The sequence below is a fragment of the Cebus imitator genome, unplaced genomic scaffold (genome assembly GCF_001604975.1).
Source record: "Cebus imitator isolate Cc_AM_T3 unplaced genomic scaffold, Cebus_imitator-1.0 Scaffold375, whole genome shotgun sequence".
NCBI lineage: Eukaryota > Metazoa > Chordata > Mammalia > Primates > Cebidae > Cebus > Cebus imitator.
The window spans coordinates 617,125-634,118 of NW_016107690.1; the positions used below are offsets into that span (position 1 = coordinate 617,125).

The 16,994-nt window shown below is 61.9% G+C and overlaps 1 protein-coding gene across 11 annotated transcripts in view; it reads left to right on the forward strand.

The window, feature by feature from the left end:
- The window catches only part of PIP5K1C (phosphatidylinositol-4-phosphate 5-kinase type 1 gamma), a 57,835-nt gene that overhangs the window by 24,847 nt on the left and 15,994 nt on the right, over window positions 1-16,994 (forward strand). For 9 of the 11 annotated variants that reach the window (XM_017507405.2, XM_017507407.2, XM_017507403.2 and 6 more), the window contains exons 2-8: window positions 1,337-1,368; window positions 3,158-3,250; window positions 5,679-5,809; window positions 6,556-6,673; window positions 10,477-10,629; window positions 12,857-13,156; window positions 14,380-14,585. In XM_017507405.2, coding sequence (XP_017362894.1) covers window positions 1,337-1,368; window positions 3,158-3,250; window positions 5,679-5,809; window positions 6,556-6,673; window positions 10,477-10,629; window positions 12,857-13,156; window positions 14,380-14,585 — 1,033 coding nt within the window. Of the gene's footprint in view, window positions 1-1,336; window positions 1,369-3,157; window positions 3,251-5,288; window positions 5,380-5,678; window positions 5,810-6,555; window positions 6,674-10,476; window positions 10,630-12,856; window positions 13,157-14,379; window positions 14,586-16,994 lie in introns of those variants that run through there. The other 2 variants (XM_037730990.1, XM_037730992.1) reach the window with 2 other exon arrangements.

Sequence of the window (16,994 nt, forward strand, 5' to 3'; positions counted from 1 at the left end):
GCGTTCCCTGCAGTCACCGAGATCGCCTCCTACCTCAGGGCCCTGGGGCGGGCGTCCGACCTCATAATGGGGCCTCACCAGGCTAAAGTCAAGCTGTGGGACAGGGCTGGTCCCACCAGAGGCTGCAGGGGAGAATTTCCATTTCCATCTCTCCCGGGGCCTAGGGGTGCCTGTGCCCGTCTGTCCGTTGGCCCAGGGCCCATCCTCCCCCTTCACAGCCACCTCAGAGCCTCTTCCAGTCTCTCTCTGACTCTCCCCCCTCCTCTCGTGAGGACCCTGTGAGGACATCGGGGCCCGGGTCCCCCAGGATCACCCCCCTCCGCCCGCCGGTCTCAGGGCCCTTATCACAGCTATAGTCTGTTTCACGATCAAGGCAGGCGAGTCCTGGGGACGCGTGTTCTGCCCACCACAACTCTGAGCAGAAGACTCTCCATGGAAGCCCACTGTCCAGATGAGGACTCCGGGGCCCTGCTGCCGGGAGCCCCAGGGTTAGGGACATGGTCCTGGGTCCCAGATGCCAAGTCTCGCCTGCCCCTCATCCCAGCCTCCTTGCGTGGACGGAGGCGCTCCCGGCTCTGCCAGGGCCTGGGCGGTGGCTCACCCCGGCAGGCCCCCGTCGTCCTCTCTGGAGCTTTGTCCTGCACCCCGCTGCAGGCACTGACTGGAAGCTGTGGGCCCAGGAGCCAGGGCAGGGCTGGGCGCTCCTCACAGCCTCCCTTATCCTTCCACAAATCTCTCCCTGGAGACAGGCAGGTTGGGCACCAGCCCTGGGGACCTCTAGCCAGCTCCCACTGACTGCAGCCGCTCAGGGGCTGGGCCCTCCCCAACTCCAGCCTGCCCTCGCCCCCTCTCCCGAGCTGGCACCTGATTTCCCCATGACCGAGCCTCTCCTGGTGCCTGCCTCCGGGGAAGCGGGGCTTGGTCAGTTCAGAGCTGCCTGGTCAGTGACTGCTCAGAACCTGATGTGTGGGCGTGAAGGGATCAGGGCGGGGGAGGTTTGCTCCCCACTTCCCCTGTCCTCCAGCCAGGTCCAAGCCCCAGGCCCTCTGGTGGGTGCGGAGCCTGGGTGTTGCCAGCCGCTCACCTCCCTGAGGCTGCAAAGCCTCTCCCCTACTGTAGGCCCCAGTGGCCCTGACCAGGGTGACCGTGGCAGGCCCCAGCGGCCCCCAGCCTCATCACATCCCTCCCAGCACACTCAGTCTGCATCTTCCTGACTGTGTACCCTTGAGACAGGCCCCATGCGGAGTTACACACGTTAGGCCTGGGGGGCCAGAAGGTGGGCCGGGGGCTGGGCCCGGGGCTCCCAGGTCTGATATCTGGCTTGTGTCTCCTGCAGGTTTGGCTCAGAAGAAGGCAGCCCCGACAGAGGTGAGTGTCTGGAGGGGACGGAGGGCCTGGGGTCCCCACCCTGACCCACTTCCTCCCTACCCACAGAGAAGCTGTGTGGCCTGGGGGGCTCCCTGCACCTCTCAGGCCCCAGACGCCATCCAGTGTCCACAGGCGGATGGACACAGGATCCACGCCAACCAAGTCTTGAGTAGTCAGGGTGAAATTCTGCGATGGAGGAGGGCCCTGCATCTGAGGGGCCGCGCCCCCAGTGGTGGGGCTGCTGGTCAGGGCTGCAGGGGCAGGAAGGGCTCGTCTGGGTTACAGGTCACGTGGGGCCAGGACTCTGGGGGATGGGTGGGGGAGGAGAGAGCAGCTCTGGGGGACTGGGGGCAGGAATGGAGGAGCAGGCCGGAGGGTCAGACGCTGCCCAGAGGGCAACGCCCGAGGCTCCCAGCTCCACCCACGCCCTGAGCGTCTGTGAGTCACTCGGTGGCGGTGGCGTATGCACTGTCCCTTCCCCGTCTTGTCATTGCTGCCTGTCTCCTCCGGAGAGCTCTCTGCACAGTGGTCCTGCCTTAGCAGCTTCTGCCAGCCCCGTGGCATGGAGTGGCCTTCTTCCCAGCCCCTGTGTGCGTGGGTGGTGTGGGCCGTTCCCCGAGGGCGCCCTAGCTGCTGCGTCTCCCCACATGCAGCCCGCAGGGTACCTGTTCCCGAGTCCCGTTCCCAGGAATGGTCCCCAGGGCAGTTGTCGTGCCTGGGCTGCCCTTGGGCCCTGTGTCCATACCCTGAGCCGTTCAGACTTTGTCTACCTGGTCTGGGACCCTGGAATCCTTCCTCGGAGTACCCCATGCGTGGGGGCATCAGGGAGGGCGGCACAGGTGGCTGGATACGTTCCTGGGGAAAGCCTGCCCCCTGGCGGCTGCCTGGGAGAATGCACCAAACATGGCTGAGCAGCATCAGCTGCCAGGGGTGGGCACGGCAGGGGTCAGGGCTGCTGGAGCGTCACTGGGGCCGATGGCGGTGGGATGGGGTCTGGCCGAGGGGAGCAGTGGGGGTGCTGGCCAGTGTAGGGCCCCTGAGCTCTCCAGGGAAACACAGTGGCACTCCTTAAGTGTTGGTGCCTGGCAGGGCCGTTCCCCCTGGCTGGCCTCTGTGTCCCTTCAGACTTCCATGGCCCCTCCTCACATCCTCCCTTGAGGGCAGCAGGCTGAGGCCCCCAGGGTAGGTGGCTCACACCATCTGCTAAGATGCCTGTGCTGCCCGGCAGCCTGCAGGAGCCGGCCTGACCCTGACCGTCTCCCTCAGGGACCAGATGCTCTTCTCAGTCTTCCAGCCTAGGGGGCTCACTAGGCTGTCCTGTCCCGTGGGGACACTGGGCGGTGGGACATCTGTGGTTGTCACAGCTGGGGGTGCTCTCAGCATGGAGCAGGTGGAGGCCAGAGTGCTGCTCAGCACCCTGCAGTACCAGGGCAGCCCCACCCCAGAAAGCAGTCTGGCCTCAGTGTCCACAGCACCTGGGAGAGACCCTGAAGTTAGGGGCTGGGGCCGCCCAGTCCTCCTGCCCTTCTGGAGGAGCCAGAGGTCTCCCTCTCAGAGTGAGCGCTTCTGGGTGTCCAGCATGGGACACTGAGGGACCCCAGCCAGCCCGTTAGGTGCCTGCAAGTGAGGTGTCTCCTGCTGCGCCCCAGAGTTGCCCGGACCTGCCCCTGCCCTGTGCGCCCCTGCTGGGCCCAGCAACTAAACCCTTTCTTCCCAGGGTTTCAGAGCGTGCCCTGCTCCAGTGGGGGTGTTCCTCATGAAGTTAACACTTCCTGCTTCCTCTGCCCAGGCCCTGTCCATGACGGCACAGCCGGGCCCTGGCCATGGGAAGAAGTTGGGCCATCGAGGTGTGGACGCATCCGGCGAAACCACCTACAAGAAGGTTCCTCGGCTCCCCTTAGCTGGCTGGGGGGAGCAGGAGGGAGCAGAGGGGAGGGGGTTCCCACGGGTACCACGGATGGGGTCCATCACCCTGACACACATCAGGGTCTGCCCAGGGACAGATTCTGGAGTCCTCAGACCTGGGTGACGCCCCAGTGTTTGCTGTCCTTGCCCGGCGGCCAGACAGCGTGCTTTGTGGCTCAGCCTGGCTGCAACCCCTGCCTGGCTCTGAGTCTCGGGAACCTTAGCAGTGCCTGGGCTCTCAGCCCTGGTGAGGGATGCTCGGGGGTGGCCTGGCTCACACCGTGTTGGCAGGAAGTCTGACCCCCACTCTGTTCTCACCCACGCCTAGGTCCTGTCTGTTTAAAAAAATACTCGCTTTACTGAGATGTGATTCACACACTGTAAAATTCACCCTTTAAAGTGTTCAGTACATGACTTTTAGTACATTTGCAGAGTTGTGCAGCCATCACCTCTAATTCCAGAACATTCCGTCAGCTCAAATAGCCCTATCCCCATTAGCAGTCACTCCCCATCCCCACTCCCAGCCCTGGCATGCACGCATCCCTTTCCCGCCTCTGTGGATGGGCGGCCTGTCCCGGACCTTTCGTAGAAGCGGAATTACACGCCGTGTGACTTTCTGCGTCTGGCGTCTCACTGAGCATGGCATCCTCAGGGTTCAGTGGCTCTGGGGCCCACGTCACAGCCTACTCCTGTTCACGGCCGAGTCGTGTTCTGGCTCGTGGGGGCCCATGCGGGCCCTTGCGGCGCCTGCCCTTCGCTGCGTCTTGGACGCTGCGGTGATTCACACGCCTGGCTGTTGTGGACTGTACTGCTGAGGACACGTGTGCGCGTCTGTGTGGAAACGTGTTGGTCGGTCTTGGGCAGACACCCAGGAGTGGAATTGCCGAGGCATCTGTAACTCCGTGTCTCCCTTTGAGAACCTCCCAGACAGTCTGCACAACAGTTGCTCCGATTTCCAGTCCCGGCAGCGCTGCCCGAGGTCCCGGCTCCCCACGTCGTCACCAGCACTTGGGGTGGTTGTCTCTGATTCTGGTGTCCTCGCGGGTGTGAGGTGGTGTCTCTTCATGGTGTTCGTGTTTTGGTTTGCTTGTAGAAATGGGCTTTTGCCATGTTGCCCAGGCTGGTCTCAAACTCCCAGGCTCAGACGATCCTCCCAGCCCAGCCTCCCGGGGAGCCACGGTGCACAGCCCGTCCGTGGTTTGATTTGCTTTCCTTGGTGCCCCACCGGTGACATGGAGCGTCTTTGCGGGCTTGGCCATTTGTATGTCACCTCCGGGCACACATCTGTTGTGTCCGTGGCATCTTGAGGAGTTGACCGTGCAGGCCACACCTGGAGTGTGACTTAGGAGGGAGGCCGGCCGAACCTGGGCAGCGCCAACTGCCGACCATCCTCCCTGCTGCCTCGCACTCGCGACGGGAGCACAGGAGACCTGAATTAGAGATTGGAGGGCTGAGGTGGCTTCCCAGGGCTGACGCGGACAGGGCGCTGAGAGCGCACAGCGAGAATAACGCCAATGATGCCGATGATAAAGTATCAGCAGGTGGCTGAGTGCGGTGGCTCACGCCGGGAGTCCCAGCACTTTGGGAGGCCAAGGCAAGGGGATCAGCCGAGGTCAGGAGCTCAAGAACAGCCTGGCCAACATGGTGAAACTCGTCTCTACTAAAAATACAAACATTCAGGCGTGGTGGCGCACACCTGTAATCCCAGCTACTCGTGAGGCTGAGGCAGGAGAATTGCTTGAATCCGGGAGCGGAGGTTGCAGTGAGCCGAGATCGCGCCATTGCACTCCAGCGTGGGTGACAGAGCAAGACTCTGCCTCAAAAATATAAAAAATTAAGTAAAAATAATTGTTAACAGCTGCTGACACCACATCCCCAAGAGGGCCAGAACCATTGTGCCCATCCCTGTCCACAGGTGGGGAAACTGAGGCACTGAGCAGCCGTGTGGGTTGCCTAGTGTGACCACATGTATTACATAGAAAGCAGCTAGCAGGAACCTGTGTCTGCAGACATGAAAGTGATCTGGGCATCACGTTGTGAACGATACCCCTAAAAAGAAACCCTGACAGTGAATTGACCCTTGCTAAGTTGGAGCTATTTCATACTGTGAGAACCTTCTAGAACCTCGCTAGCCAACAGGACTGGAGGGCTGAGTGAAACGGGGTGGAAGTCATGGCCGAGCCCTGTACCGGCTGTGTGGCGCAAGGGAGGGTGACCCCACCTCCCAGCCCAGTGTCCACAGTTCAGCAGCTATAGGACGGGCGTCCCGGGGGCCAGGGTGGGGTATTGGGAGGTGACGGGTCCCAAGCTGCAACTGAACACAGACTCCACCCCCTGGGGTGCGCGCAGGGGGTACAGGGTGGGGCCGGGAGCAGCCTGGGGGTGACGCTCTGGTCTCCCTGCAGACCACCTCCTCCACCCTGAAGGGCGCCATCCAGCTGGGCATCGGCTACACCGTGGGCCACTTGAGTTCCAAGCCCGAGCGGGATGTGCTCATGCAGGACTTCTACGTGGTGGAGAGCATCTTCTTCCCCAGGTAGGAGCCTCAGGGCTCGCCTGGCACGTGCACGGCTCCTAGGTGGAGCGGCCTGTCCTGAGCGCCCTTCTGTGCTGGAAACAGCTCCCTTGAGCCCTGGCCCTCTGTCATTCAGGATATTCATTTGCTGCTGAATCAGAGACCTAATGTAAAGGCAGTTTAAAAGCAGGAAAGATTGAGGGTTAGCTCTCCTCCAATCCACAAATGCCAGTAGGCAGTGCAGGGCTGGTCAGGAGGCACCTTGGTGTTGGAGTCCTGGGTTCCTTCTGGTCACCTGACACCAGCATTCTCAGTATACAGCTCTGTGGCCAGTGGTCCCAGGTGGCTGCTCAGGCCCCTGCCATCACGGCTTCATTCCAGCCACAGGAGGAACGAGAAGGAGAAGGAGAACAACACAGCCCTTCCATTTAGGACATAAACACAGCGTTCCTGCTCCACTCATGTCTCATCGGCTGAGTGCAGTCACATGACCACACCTAGCTGCAGGAGAGGCCGGGCGGCGTGGTCTCACTGTTGGCGGCCATGTTCCCCTGGCCAACACTGTGGGCCCTGTCGTTAATGAGAGCAGGGAGGGTGGCTACTGGGGGACGGTCCCATCAGGAGCCCCATGTTGCTTGTGGGATTGGGCTGTTTCACGGAAGCCTTGGAGCTGATCTGCTAGAGGCAGTAGGAGGGGCCGTGGTGGGAGTGGGGGAGAGGTGCATAGCCCACCCGCCTCACAGACTTCTCCCGTTCTTCCTCCGCAGTGAAGGCAGCAACCTCACCCCTGCCCACCACTTCCAGGACTTCCGCTTCAAGACCTATGCACCTGTCGCCTTCCGCTACTTCCGGGAGCTCTTCGGGATCCGGCCAGACGATTACTTGGTAAGTGTATTCGCTGCCGCAGGCTTCCTGTCTTCCAACAGAACGTGCTTGGGGTCTTGGGGGGCCTGTGGGTCAGGCGTCTGGGGGCAGCCTCCCTGGGTGCCTTGCGTAGGGTTACAGTCAAGTTCGGAGCCGGGGTCTCCTAGCGACTCACCTGGGGAAGGGGAGGGATCAGCCTGCAAGCTCGCATGACTGGCGGCAGCGGGACTCCGTCCTGGCTGCGGGGGCTGGGAGCCTCCGTTCCTCGCCACGCGGGCTCACTGTCAAGCAAGCGAGGGTGTCCACTCCCCAAACAGATGGTACAGTCTTCCGCAGCCTGGCGCCAGAGTGACCGACCCAAGCTTGTGGTTAGAACAAGTCACTGGGACGTGGGTGCCCCGGGGACCAGCTTCGTCGGACCTCCCAAGCTCTAGCTGTGGCTTGATGCTTTCAAGTCAGAAAAGTCAAAATCTAGGCCAACCCCTTTGACCTAGCAGCCGGTTACCAGGGCCCCTAAAAGACGCATGCGGAGGGTGGCGCTCGCCGAGATGGCCTTGGAGCTCGTGGGCACCAGCACCACTTCTGAAAGCTCTGGGTGGCCTTTCCCAAGCCTGCCTGGTCTCTTGGAGAACTCTGTATCAGGGAAAACGTGAATTCTGTAGAAAAGAGCGGTTGTCGTTCTGGCAACGTCTCGGTGCCCGGGGCCAGAGGCCCGTGGTTCTCCCGTCCTGCCCTCACCCGTGCAGCCAGTTCCTTGCGCCTTTGGTGGTTGGGTGGGGACTGTGTGTGCGTTTGGTTTATCTCAGTCTGTGGGAAGCCTGGGTCTTCCAGGAGAATCGGCCTCTGCTCCAGCCGGGGGTGCGTGCGACCCCTGGGAACCCCAGCCCTGTTCAGGTGCCCGGGAGTCACCATGCCCCTGGGTCGTGTCACCAAGGTCCAGCCTTCTGTGTCCCAGCGGTTTGCCTGAGCTGGGTGGGACAGTGGGGAGAGAGAACTGCCCGAGGTTTGTGCGTAGAAATGGCCCTCGGGTGACCTGGACGCCACACTTCTGGCCTGTGAGGCTGCTGGGAGTGAAAGGTGGCGGCCGGGCTCGTAGCAGAGATGGCACCAGTGTCCATTATCGGGAGCGGACGGATGAAAGCTGAACTGGGGCCATCTGGGGCTCACCTAGAATCCAGTAAGACCGAGTTCTGGGGCCTCAAGCTGGGTGTGCACCCATGGCGTCAGGGGGCCAGCCTGCTGTTGGTGACCCCTGATCCTTCTGCTCATCTCGGGGTGAGAATTCTCCTGGCCCCAGTGCTGAGCAGGCGGCAGCCCTGGCCTCTGTCCAGGCTGTGGTGTGAGTGGCCGTGCGCTGGCGGCAGGGGACGGGCCGGTGTGCGTGTGGCAGTCCCCAGGCTCCCTGAGCCTGAGTGGCCACAGGTGAGGCTGCGGGGACGTGGGGTTACCAGTGCTTCTCTGATGAGAAAGCTGAGGCCACTGTTCCCTCTGGTAAGTGGGGGTGGCCCCGGCACGGCTCTCAGCTCAGGACAGCCAGGCAGGAGAAGGTGGAGGTGGGACGCAGGGTGGGGCCCAGGCCTGCCTAGCGGTCGGCCGGGGGTGGAGAAGAGGACGCGGTCAGCAGCGCGGCTGCAGAGAGCCCCGGCCCCGACCACGGAGCCTGTGGGGGCTTGTCCTGGCCCTGCCTGGCACCGAAACCCACACATGGGGCTGTGTCTCCCCGACAGCTGAGGCCCGTGGAGGCTGCAGCCCCACTAGCCTGCGCCCGAGGGCAACTGCCATTAGCGTGTGGCTCCAGAATGTCCCTGTCATTGGTGGTCTTTGTGTGAAGCTCAACATGCCCCTTCCACAGCGTTTTCCGCTCTGCAGATGAGATCAGCCTCCCTCCTGCCACTGCGGAGAGGAAGCAGGGATTTGTGCCTCGGGGGTGTACTCCGGCTGCTGGGCGCTCCCCGCTCCATGTGACCTGAGGACAGTGGCCCAGGCCTCCCAGGGAGGGCACCAGCCCCAGGAGAGGCCTGTCCTCGCCCTGTGCCACCACGCCTGTGTCGGGGAGGCTGGAGGGCGTCCTGCCGTGGCGGGGAGGGTGGAGGAGCCGCGTGGGCCCTGCGTTTCCTGTGGATATTTGTGGCTCGTGGCAGTGGGCGGTGAAAGGCAGACAGATGGCCGACCAGGTGACAGCAGTGGCCTAGACAGCTCTCCCTGCAGCCTCAGAGCCCCCCATGGCTTACACCCTGCGCCGTCACTCCCAGCCAGGCATGGCAGAAGCAGCGTGAGTGGCTGTTCTGAGCCACCGAGGGGGACAGGGCTGTTGGTGACTCTGCAGAATCCAGCCCGTGTTGACCGGCGTGTGATAAATGATGACGCCATTCCCTGGCCCAAGACCACCCCGCACAGTGGAGTGGCGGGGGGGGGCGGTGACTTGAGCCCCAGGAGGGATGGGGGCGTTCCCAGGCCCTGGGCCTAAAGTGACCTCATGTTTCCCAGCTCCTCTGGCCCCCAAGCATATCCACACATCAGAGTGTGTGGAGCTGGGGACCCAGCTCGCACCCAATCCCGGCTCTGTCAGCATTTTCCACAGGTGGTGCCCCTCACTTGCTGGGGCTCCCTTTGAAATAGTCTTGCGCTGTTGCCCAGGCTGAAGGGCAGTGGCGCTATCACAGCTCACAGCAGCCTCGACCTCCTGGGCTCCAGCAATCCTCCTACCTCAGCCTCCCAAGGTGCTGGGATTACAAAGTGCTAGGTGAACCACCATGCCTGGCCTCCCCTGGCTTCCGCTCGCCACCACCCCGAACTCTGGGGAGCGCCCCCGACCTGCTTAGCACAGCAGCGTTCTTCCCAGTGGGGCCGGCAGCACTCAGCACTCGGAGACCACCCTTCCGTCATTCAGCGGATCCGGCCCCAGCGCTGACCCTGGGTGGACCTGGCTTGCTTCGCTGATGGGGAGCTCGCTGTCACCTTATCCATGTAGACCAATGGTGGCCACTTAGGATTTTACAGGATGTGACCCGGATGCCTTGGCCCCGAGCACAGTTCGTTGGTTCTGTACCCGAAAGGCTCAGGGTAGCACCCACGGGCCTCATCTTCACTCTCGTCCTTAACAAATACCTGCTGTGTGTCAGTGACACAAAAACCTCCGCCTCCACAGGCCTACTGCCGAATGGCTGGCACAGGGCTGGGGGAAGAGAGACAGTGAGCACATCATGAAACAAACAGCAGGGGCTGAGAACAAGGGCCAGAGAGATGGGGAGGAAGGGCTTGGACTGCCACGGGCCAGAGTGGGGCCTGCCCACCAGAGATGCAGCTCCCATCCCGGAGGTTACTTCTTGGACCAGCGTGGCTGCTGGGCTTCCAACCATCACATCAGCATCTCAGGAGGGAAATCGGTGGGAAGGAGAGAAGGGCAAATACGCAGGTGCACCAGCTGCCTGTCGCCCTTCTGGGGAGCCTTCCCCGAGTTCCACCCCTCAACTTCTGCATATGCCTCATGGGGCAGAGCTGGCGTTGTGGCCACACCAAGCTGCAGGGGTGCTGCCACACCTGCTGGCGCCCCCGTATGATCAGGTGTTTGCTTCTAAGGAGAGGGGGAGGCAGCCTGGGGAAGTGCCCTAGCGGGCCGGCCCTTGGGCTGCAGAGTTGGCTCGGCTCAGGCACCACATGTCGCTGGCTGGCCTCGGGCAAGTCACGACCCCTCTCCGAACCTCTGTTTCCTCATCTGTAAAATGGAGGGACAAGTCAGGTCCAGGGGCTGTCGGGCAGACCGGGAGCGGCGCCTCTGTGTGTCCAGCAGCCTCGGATCACTGACACGCCTCCCCTGCTTCCAGTACTCCCTGTGCAACGAGCCGCTGATCGAGCTGTCCAACCCGGGCGCCAGCGGCTCCCTCTTCTACGTCACCAGCGATGATGAGTTCATCATCAAGACCGTCATGCACAAGGAGGCCGAGTTCCTGCAGAAGCTGCTCCCCGGATACTACATGGTGCGCGCCCGCCCCCACCTGCCCCTGCCCCCTTCTCCCGGCTGGCAGAAGCAGCAAGGCTAGGGCGAGCAGGCATCCTTGGGGCACAGCAAGAGGCGCCTGGGGACTCACCCTCGGGGTCCCCCGTCAGGCTCCTCCAGCACCAGTGTTCAGGAGCTGCCTTGTCTTTCTCCTGTGGCCACACGCTCCCAGGGCCGTCCCTGGGCAGGGCTGGGTGGGCACCGGCCCCTGCCTGGCTCCCCACCCCCACCTTGCCAACACCCCCTATGAGCTGTGGGTTTGGCTTAGGGTTAGGGCGGCCCGTGGGCCGCGTCTCTCAGGTGCCATGGAGACCCAAGTGGCCCAAAGGTGACTCAGAGAGTTGCAGAGAGGAGGGGATGGGCCGCCAGCTGGTGCCCCACAAAAGAGCAGCTGCTCAGGTGGGCGTGAGACAGCTCCATCTGGCCCATTCTTCATCCCACGTGACTCAGAAAGGGCACATCAGGCCCTGGGTTGGGGAGCAGGAGTTGGCGGCGGCCGCTGTGTTCTTGGGCCTGGGACTCGGGTACTTGCCCAGACGGGGTGGGCGCCTCCCACGTGGCCAGGTCACAGCTGCTGCCCGGCCACTCTGGGCAGCACAGCCTGTGACTCAGTTTCCCCGTTGAGTCCTCCTCCATCACTCTGTGTGATGCTTATGGTGGGGCCCAGGCTCCCTAGATCAGGCTCAGCAAACTCTGTCTGTCAAGTCCCAGAAAGTGAGTGTTTTTGGCCCTGTGAGGCCGTGGTCTGTGACTCCAGGGCTCAGCTCTACCTGGGTGGCACCGAGCCGCCGTGACCACACGAGAATGGACGGGTGCGGCCGTGTGCTCATGAGCGTTGTTCATGGACCAAGAAATGCAAATTCCATATCACTGTTCACCTGTCACAAAAAACTATTTTTATTTCTCCTCTTTTTATTTATTTAGTTTACTTTTATATTTTTGAAATGGAGTCTTGCTCTGTTGCCAGGCTGGAGTGCAGTGGTGTGATCTCAGCTTACTGCAACCTCCACCTCCTGGGTTCAAGCGATACTCCTGCCTCGGCCCCGAGTAGCTGGGACTACAGGTGCACGCCACCACGCCCAGCTAATTTTTTGTATTTTTAGTAGAGACGGGGTTTCACTGTGTTAGCCAGGATGGTCTCGATCTCCTGACCTCATGATCCACCTGCCTTGGCCTCCCAAAGTGCTGGGATTACAGTGTGAGCCACCGCGCCTGGCCTCTCCACTTTTTAAAACTGAAAAAAATCATTCTCAGCTCACAGCCCCACAAAAATAGGTGACAGCCGGGTTCCACCAGGGGAGTGTTGGAGTTTGCAGAGCCTCCCCAAGCTGGTGCCTGAGGCCTCACCCCCCACTCCTCTCCCTGTGGGTCTGACCCGGCCCTGACACCCGGGCAGCATCCCCCTGGGTTCGTCATAGAAGGTTCTGGGCAGGGGAGCTGTGGCCTCACCTGGACAACCCTGGGTCACCCAGTGCCTGCTTGGGGTCTACAGGGCAGAGCGGGACCCAGATCCTGCCTGTGCCTGCAGACCCGGATGTGGAGTGAAAGTCCCAGCTGATTAGTCCAAAACAGGCGGAGCATAGCCAGCACAGAGGCCGGGCGCACGCCTGTGGTCCTGGCACTTCAGGAGGCTGAGGTGGGGGGATGGCTTGAGCCCTGGAGGTTGAGGCTGCAGTGAACTGTGATCGCACCATGCAGATCTCCAGACTGGGCAACAGAACTCCACTCTGTCTCAAGAAAATATGCGCGCACGCGCGCGTGTATGTGTATGTGTGCACGTGCGTGTGCGTGTGCACGTGCATATGCATATACGTATGTGTACGTACTTAGGATAGACAGAGCATCACTTTTCTGTCCTCCAGACCTCCCAGCAGGCAAGCCCAGCTGGGGCGATGTCCTGTGGGCAGGCAGGGAGTGTGGAAGCCTCTGGTGGATCAGAAGCCCCTGACTCGGGGCCTGGCTCTGTAGAAACAGACCCTCCTGGAGCTCACAGTTGGATGGGGAGACCCCGAGACCCGTGAGAGTAGGGCGCTGTGGGAAGGCCAGGTGGGCACCTGCAGAGGGAGGAAGGGGTCCCTGAGGACTCCTGGGGAGAGAGGGGGCTGCCCAGGGGCATCCACAAGTCCCCTGAGGCAGAGGCCAGCTCCGCCCACCCCCGAGAGCCTGTGGCCCGGCTGCCCCTGAGACCTGCCCGCTCCTCCCGGCAGAACCTCAACCAGAACCCGCGTACGCTGCTGCCCAAGTTCTACGGGCTGTACTGCGTGCAGTCGGGGGGCAAGAACATCCGCGTGGTGGTCATGAATAACATCCTGCCGCGCGTGGTCAAGATGCACCTCAAGTTTGACCTCAAGGGCTCCACCTATAAGCGGCGTGCCAGCAGGAAGGAGAAGGAGAAGAGCTTCCCCACCTACAAGGACCTGGACTTCATGCAGGACATGCCCGAGGGGCTCCTGCTGGACGCCGACACCTTCAGCGCCCTGGTGAAGACGCTGCAGCGGGACTGCCTGGTGAGGCCGCGGCCCGGGCGGGCACGGGAGGGTGAGGGTGCGGGACTGCCTGGGGAGGGCAGGCAGGGCTGGGGAGGGTGCCAGGCTGAGGCCCGCCTGCCCCGAAGTCCAGGGTAGGCCCCAGCCCAACGTGGGGTCCGGAAGCAGCTCAAGCTTTTATGGCCTTAGCCTAAGATGTGGCTGGACACAGTGGCCCCTGCCTGGGATCCCAGCACTTTGCGAGGCAGGCGGATGGCTTGAGCCCAGGGGTTCAAGACCAGCATGGGCAAGATTGTGAGACCCCATTTCCCAGAGAAAACACAAAACAAAACACCTCTCCAGACCCAGCCCTTGGGGGTCGGGAGTGTCTGCACTGCTAAGAAGTGGTTCCTCTGGAGACGACATGGTGACAGTGGTACAGAGTCCCCCTTAACCCCCAGAGAAGAGAGCCCAGCCTTTGGATGCTGTGGCCACAAGCTCAGAGCTCTCTGACCAGCCTTGAAAACTTGCTGTGCGTCAGTTTCCCCACCCATCCAATGGGAGGACTGCCTGCCCTGTAGGCTGCAGTGAGGGCCCGTATCTATCCGGTGGGGGTTCTGGCTCCTTTCCCCGTGGAGCTTGCGGTGGCTCTTCCTCTGCCTGTGTGAGCTGTGTTGTCCCTGCCCTACCCTCACAGCTGAGGCATGCAGCCAAGGAGGGGAGGCCTCAGTCTGTTGGGAGCAGAGCCTGGAACCTCCCAGCTCCCGCGCTCCACCCAGGTCCCCCGCTGACCACCCCCAGATGCCTGACCCCTTTGATAACTTGCTTGCTTAAATTTTTTTAAGAGTTTAAATAAAAAAGAACTTGACTCACACGTCCAGAAAACCGCCCAAACCACTCAGGCCTCAAGGCTACCGTGGGCACCCATGCACCTGGGTGTCGGCTGTTGGGCCAGGCACATCCTCGCCCTTGGGCCTGGGCTGCTCAGGCACAGGCCCGGCCCCCCTGTCTCTCAGGAAGGAGCAAAGTCAGGAAGGAAAGTCCCCGTCCCAGCGTCCGAGGCAACCTGCTGGGAGGCCGGAAGCCCTCATTCTCTGGCCCGCTTTGAGGCCGCTGTGTGACCACGGCCCCTCTGTCCCTGGATAAGGGTAGAACCCCACCCCTGCAGGGCCGTGGGACTGCACCCCTCACATCCGAGCCCACCGGGCCATCGGGCCGTTGCGGGGTGGAGCCAGCTGACCGCATGTTCGCGCCCCACCCTGCAGGTGCTGGAAAGTTTCAAGATCATGGACTACAGCCTGCTGCTGGGTGTGCACAACATCGACCAGCACGAGCGTGAGCGGCAGGCGCAGGGCGCGCAGAGCACCTCGGATGAGAAGCGGCCCGTGGGCCAGAAGGCACTCTACTCCACGGCCATGGAGTCCATCCAGGGCGGCGCCGCGCGTGGGGAGGCCATCGAGTCGGACGACACGTAGGTGGGCGGGGGGCCTCCGGACCCCTCCCGCTTCCCTTCCCTGCGGGCTCCAGCCCCTCAGACCCCCGCTCCCGACCCCGTCCCAAGTGTGGAAGCTGGCAGGGAGGGCTGGCGAGGGTGTCATGGGTGACAGAGGTACTGGGAGTCTGGAGCCTGGCATCGGTGCCCCAGAGTGAAGCCAGGCTGTGGTGCCGGCCACAGGCTGAGCGCAGTGTTCGGGGCCTGGTCTGGAAATGGCAGGGTGGCACTTCCATTCGCCCGTGACTGGGCCGAGGCCACTGGCCATCCACAGGAATGAGATTGAGATGGCGTTTCCTCATGGCCCTCAGAGGGGTCGACACGCTGCCTGTGTAGAGCGGAGCCACAACGGTGTGGAGGATGCGTGGGAGGCCAGAGGGACCGGGCGAGGCGGCGCCCTCAGCGGGACACAGCCCACGACGCGGAGGGCTGCAAACTCTGATTCTACCCAGATTAAAGCGGCTGTCATTCCAGCACTTGCCAAGGTGGGAGGGTTGCTTCAGCCCAGGAGTTCAGTACCAGCCTGGGCAACATAGCGAGACCACATATCTACAAAAAATATGAAGCTTAGCTGCAAGTGAGCCTGTAGCCCCAGCTACTCAGGAGGCTGAAGGGTCCTGCGAGTGTGGCAGGCGGAGGCTGCAGTGAGCTGAGATTGCGTCACTGCACTCCAGCCTGGGTGACAGAGTGACACTCCATCTCAAAATTTAAAAAAAAAATTTTTTTAATTAAAATTTTAAAAAAAGGCCAGGTGTGGTGGCTTATGCCTGCAATCCCAGCACTTCGGGAGGCCAAGACAGGTGGGTCACCTGAGGTCAGGAGTTCCAGACCAGCCTGGCCAACATGGAGAAATCCTGTCTCTACTTCATGCAAAATATTAGTGGTGTGTGGTGGTGTGCGCCTGTAATCCCAGCTACCTGGGAGCTGAGGCAGGAGAATCACTTGAACTCAGGAGGTGGAGCTTGCAGTGAGCCGAGATTGAGCCACTGTACTCCAGCCTGGGCAAAAAGAACTGAAATCTGTTTAAAAAAAAATGGCTGCTGACCGGCCGCGGTGGCTCACGCCTGTAATCCCAGCACTTTGGGAGGCCGAGGCAGGGGGATCACGAGGTCAAGAGATCCACACCATTCTGGCCAACATGGTGAAACCCCGTCTCTACTAAAAATATAAAAATTAGCTGGGCATGGTGGCAGGTGCCTGTGGTCCCAGCCACTCGGGAGGCTGAGGCGGAAGAATCGCTTGAACCCAGGAGGCGGAGGTTGCAGTGAGCCGAGATCACGCCACTGCACTCCAGCCTGGAGACAGAGCAAGACTCCTTCTCAAAAGAAAAAAAAAAAAAGTGTCTGCCACAGATGATGGGAATGGCGGTGGAGAGAGAAGGCCGTACCTCAGTAGCCTACAATCAAGTCTCTGCTGAACGCCAGGGGCAGAGGGGCCAGGCAGGCCCTCACAGCTCGGGGTTTGGTTGGGAAGACGCTCGCATAGCCCTCCTGGGATAGTATGGATGTTGGGGCAGGGTTGTTCTCTGGGGTGGGGCTGTCCTGGGCACTGTAGGGTGCTGAGCGGTGTCCCGGGCCTCCACCCACTCCAGGCCAGGAGCACCCCCAGTTGTGACAACCACAGATGTCCTCAGACACGGCCCAGGGGATGGGATGGACAGGTGTCGTACGGCAGTGCAGAAACGGTGCCCTGGTCACAGCGGCTCCCCGACTGTGGGGACAACAGAGCCTTCCCCTTGGTTACCGTGTTCAGTCCTCACAGCGGCCTTGGAGGGGGGAAGTGGGCTTCCCCCGTCTCCAGTGGAGGAAATAAAGGCTCCCCGGTGGGGGCAGCGCTCCCCAGCGCAGCCGCCGGGCGTGGAGCCAAGTTTGACTGGCCTGGCCCGGGGGGCAGTGCTGGCTCACACTAGGCCACTAGCTGAGCCTTGATTTGCAACAGTGGTGGCGTGTTCCATGGACAGCAGAGGGGGAGCTGGAGCCCCAACCAGGGTGTAGCTGGGGGCAGGGAGCCAAGGCCGGGCACAGCTCCCACTCAGACCATCCTGGTGGTTGTAGGGTCTTCGAGGGCCCAGCGGGGGAGCAGGTGAGCACAGTAGCCTGTGGTGTGAGCAGAGCGTGCAGGGCCCAGGCCCAGCGGGTCTGGTCCTGGTGGCTTCAGGATGGCTGCTGCACGTGTGGCCTCACTAACCGCGCTGGGCAGGGGACGTGTGGTGTGGTGCCGGGTGACAGTTAACTTCCCAGGCTGTACCTGAGACCCTGTGGCCCTGCCTGGGCATGCAGCGTGCGGTGTGTGCATGTACGTGTACGTGCATGTGTGTGTCTGTGCACGTGTGTGTGCGTGGGGGGTGTGTGCCCAGGCCTCCTAGCTGGGACTCCTCGGCAGCGCCTG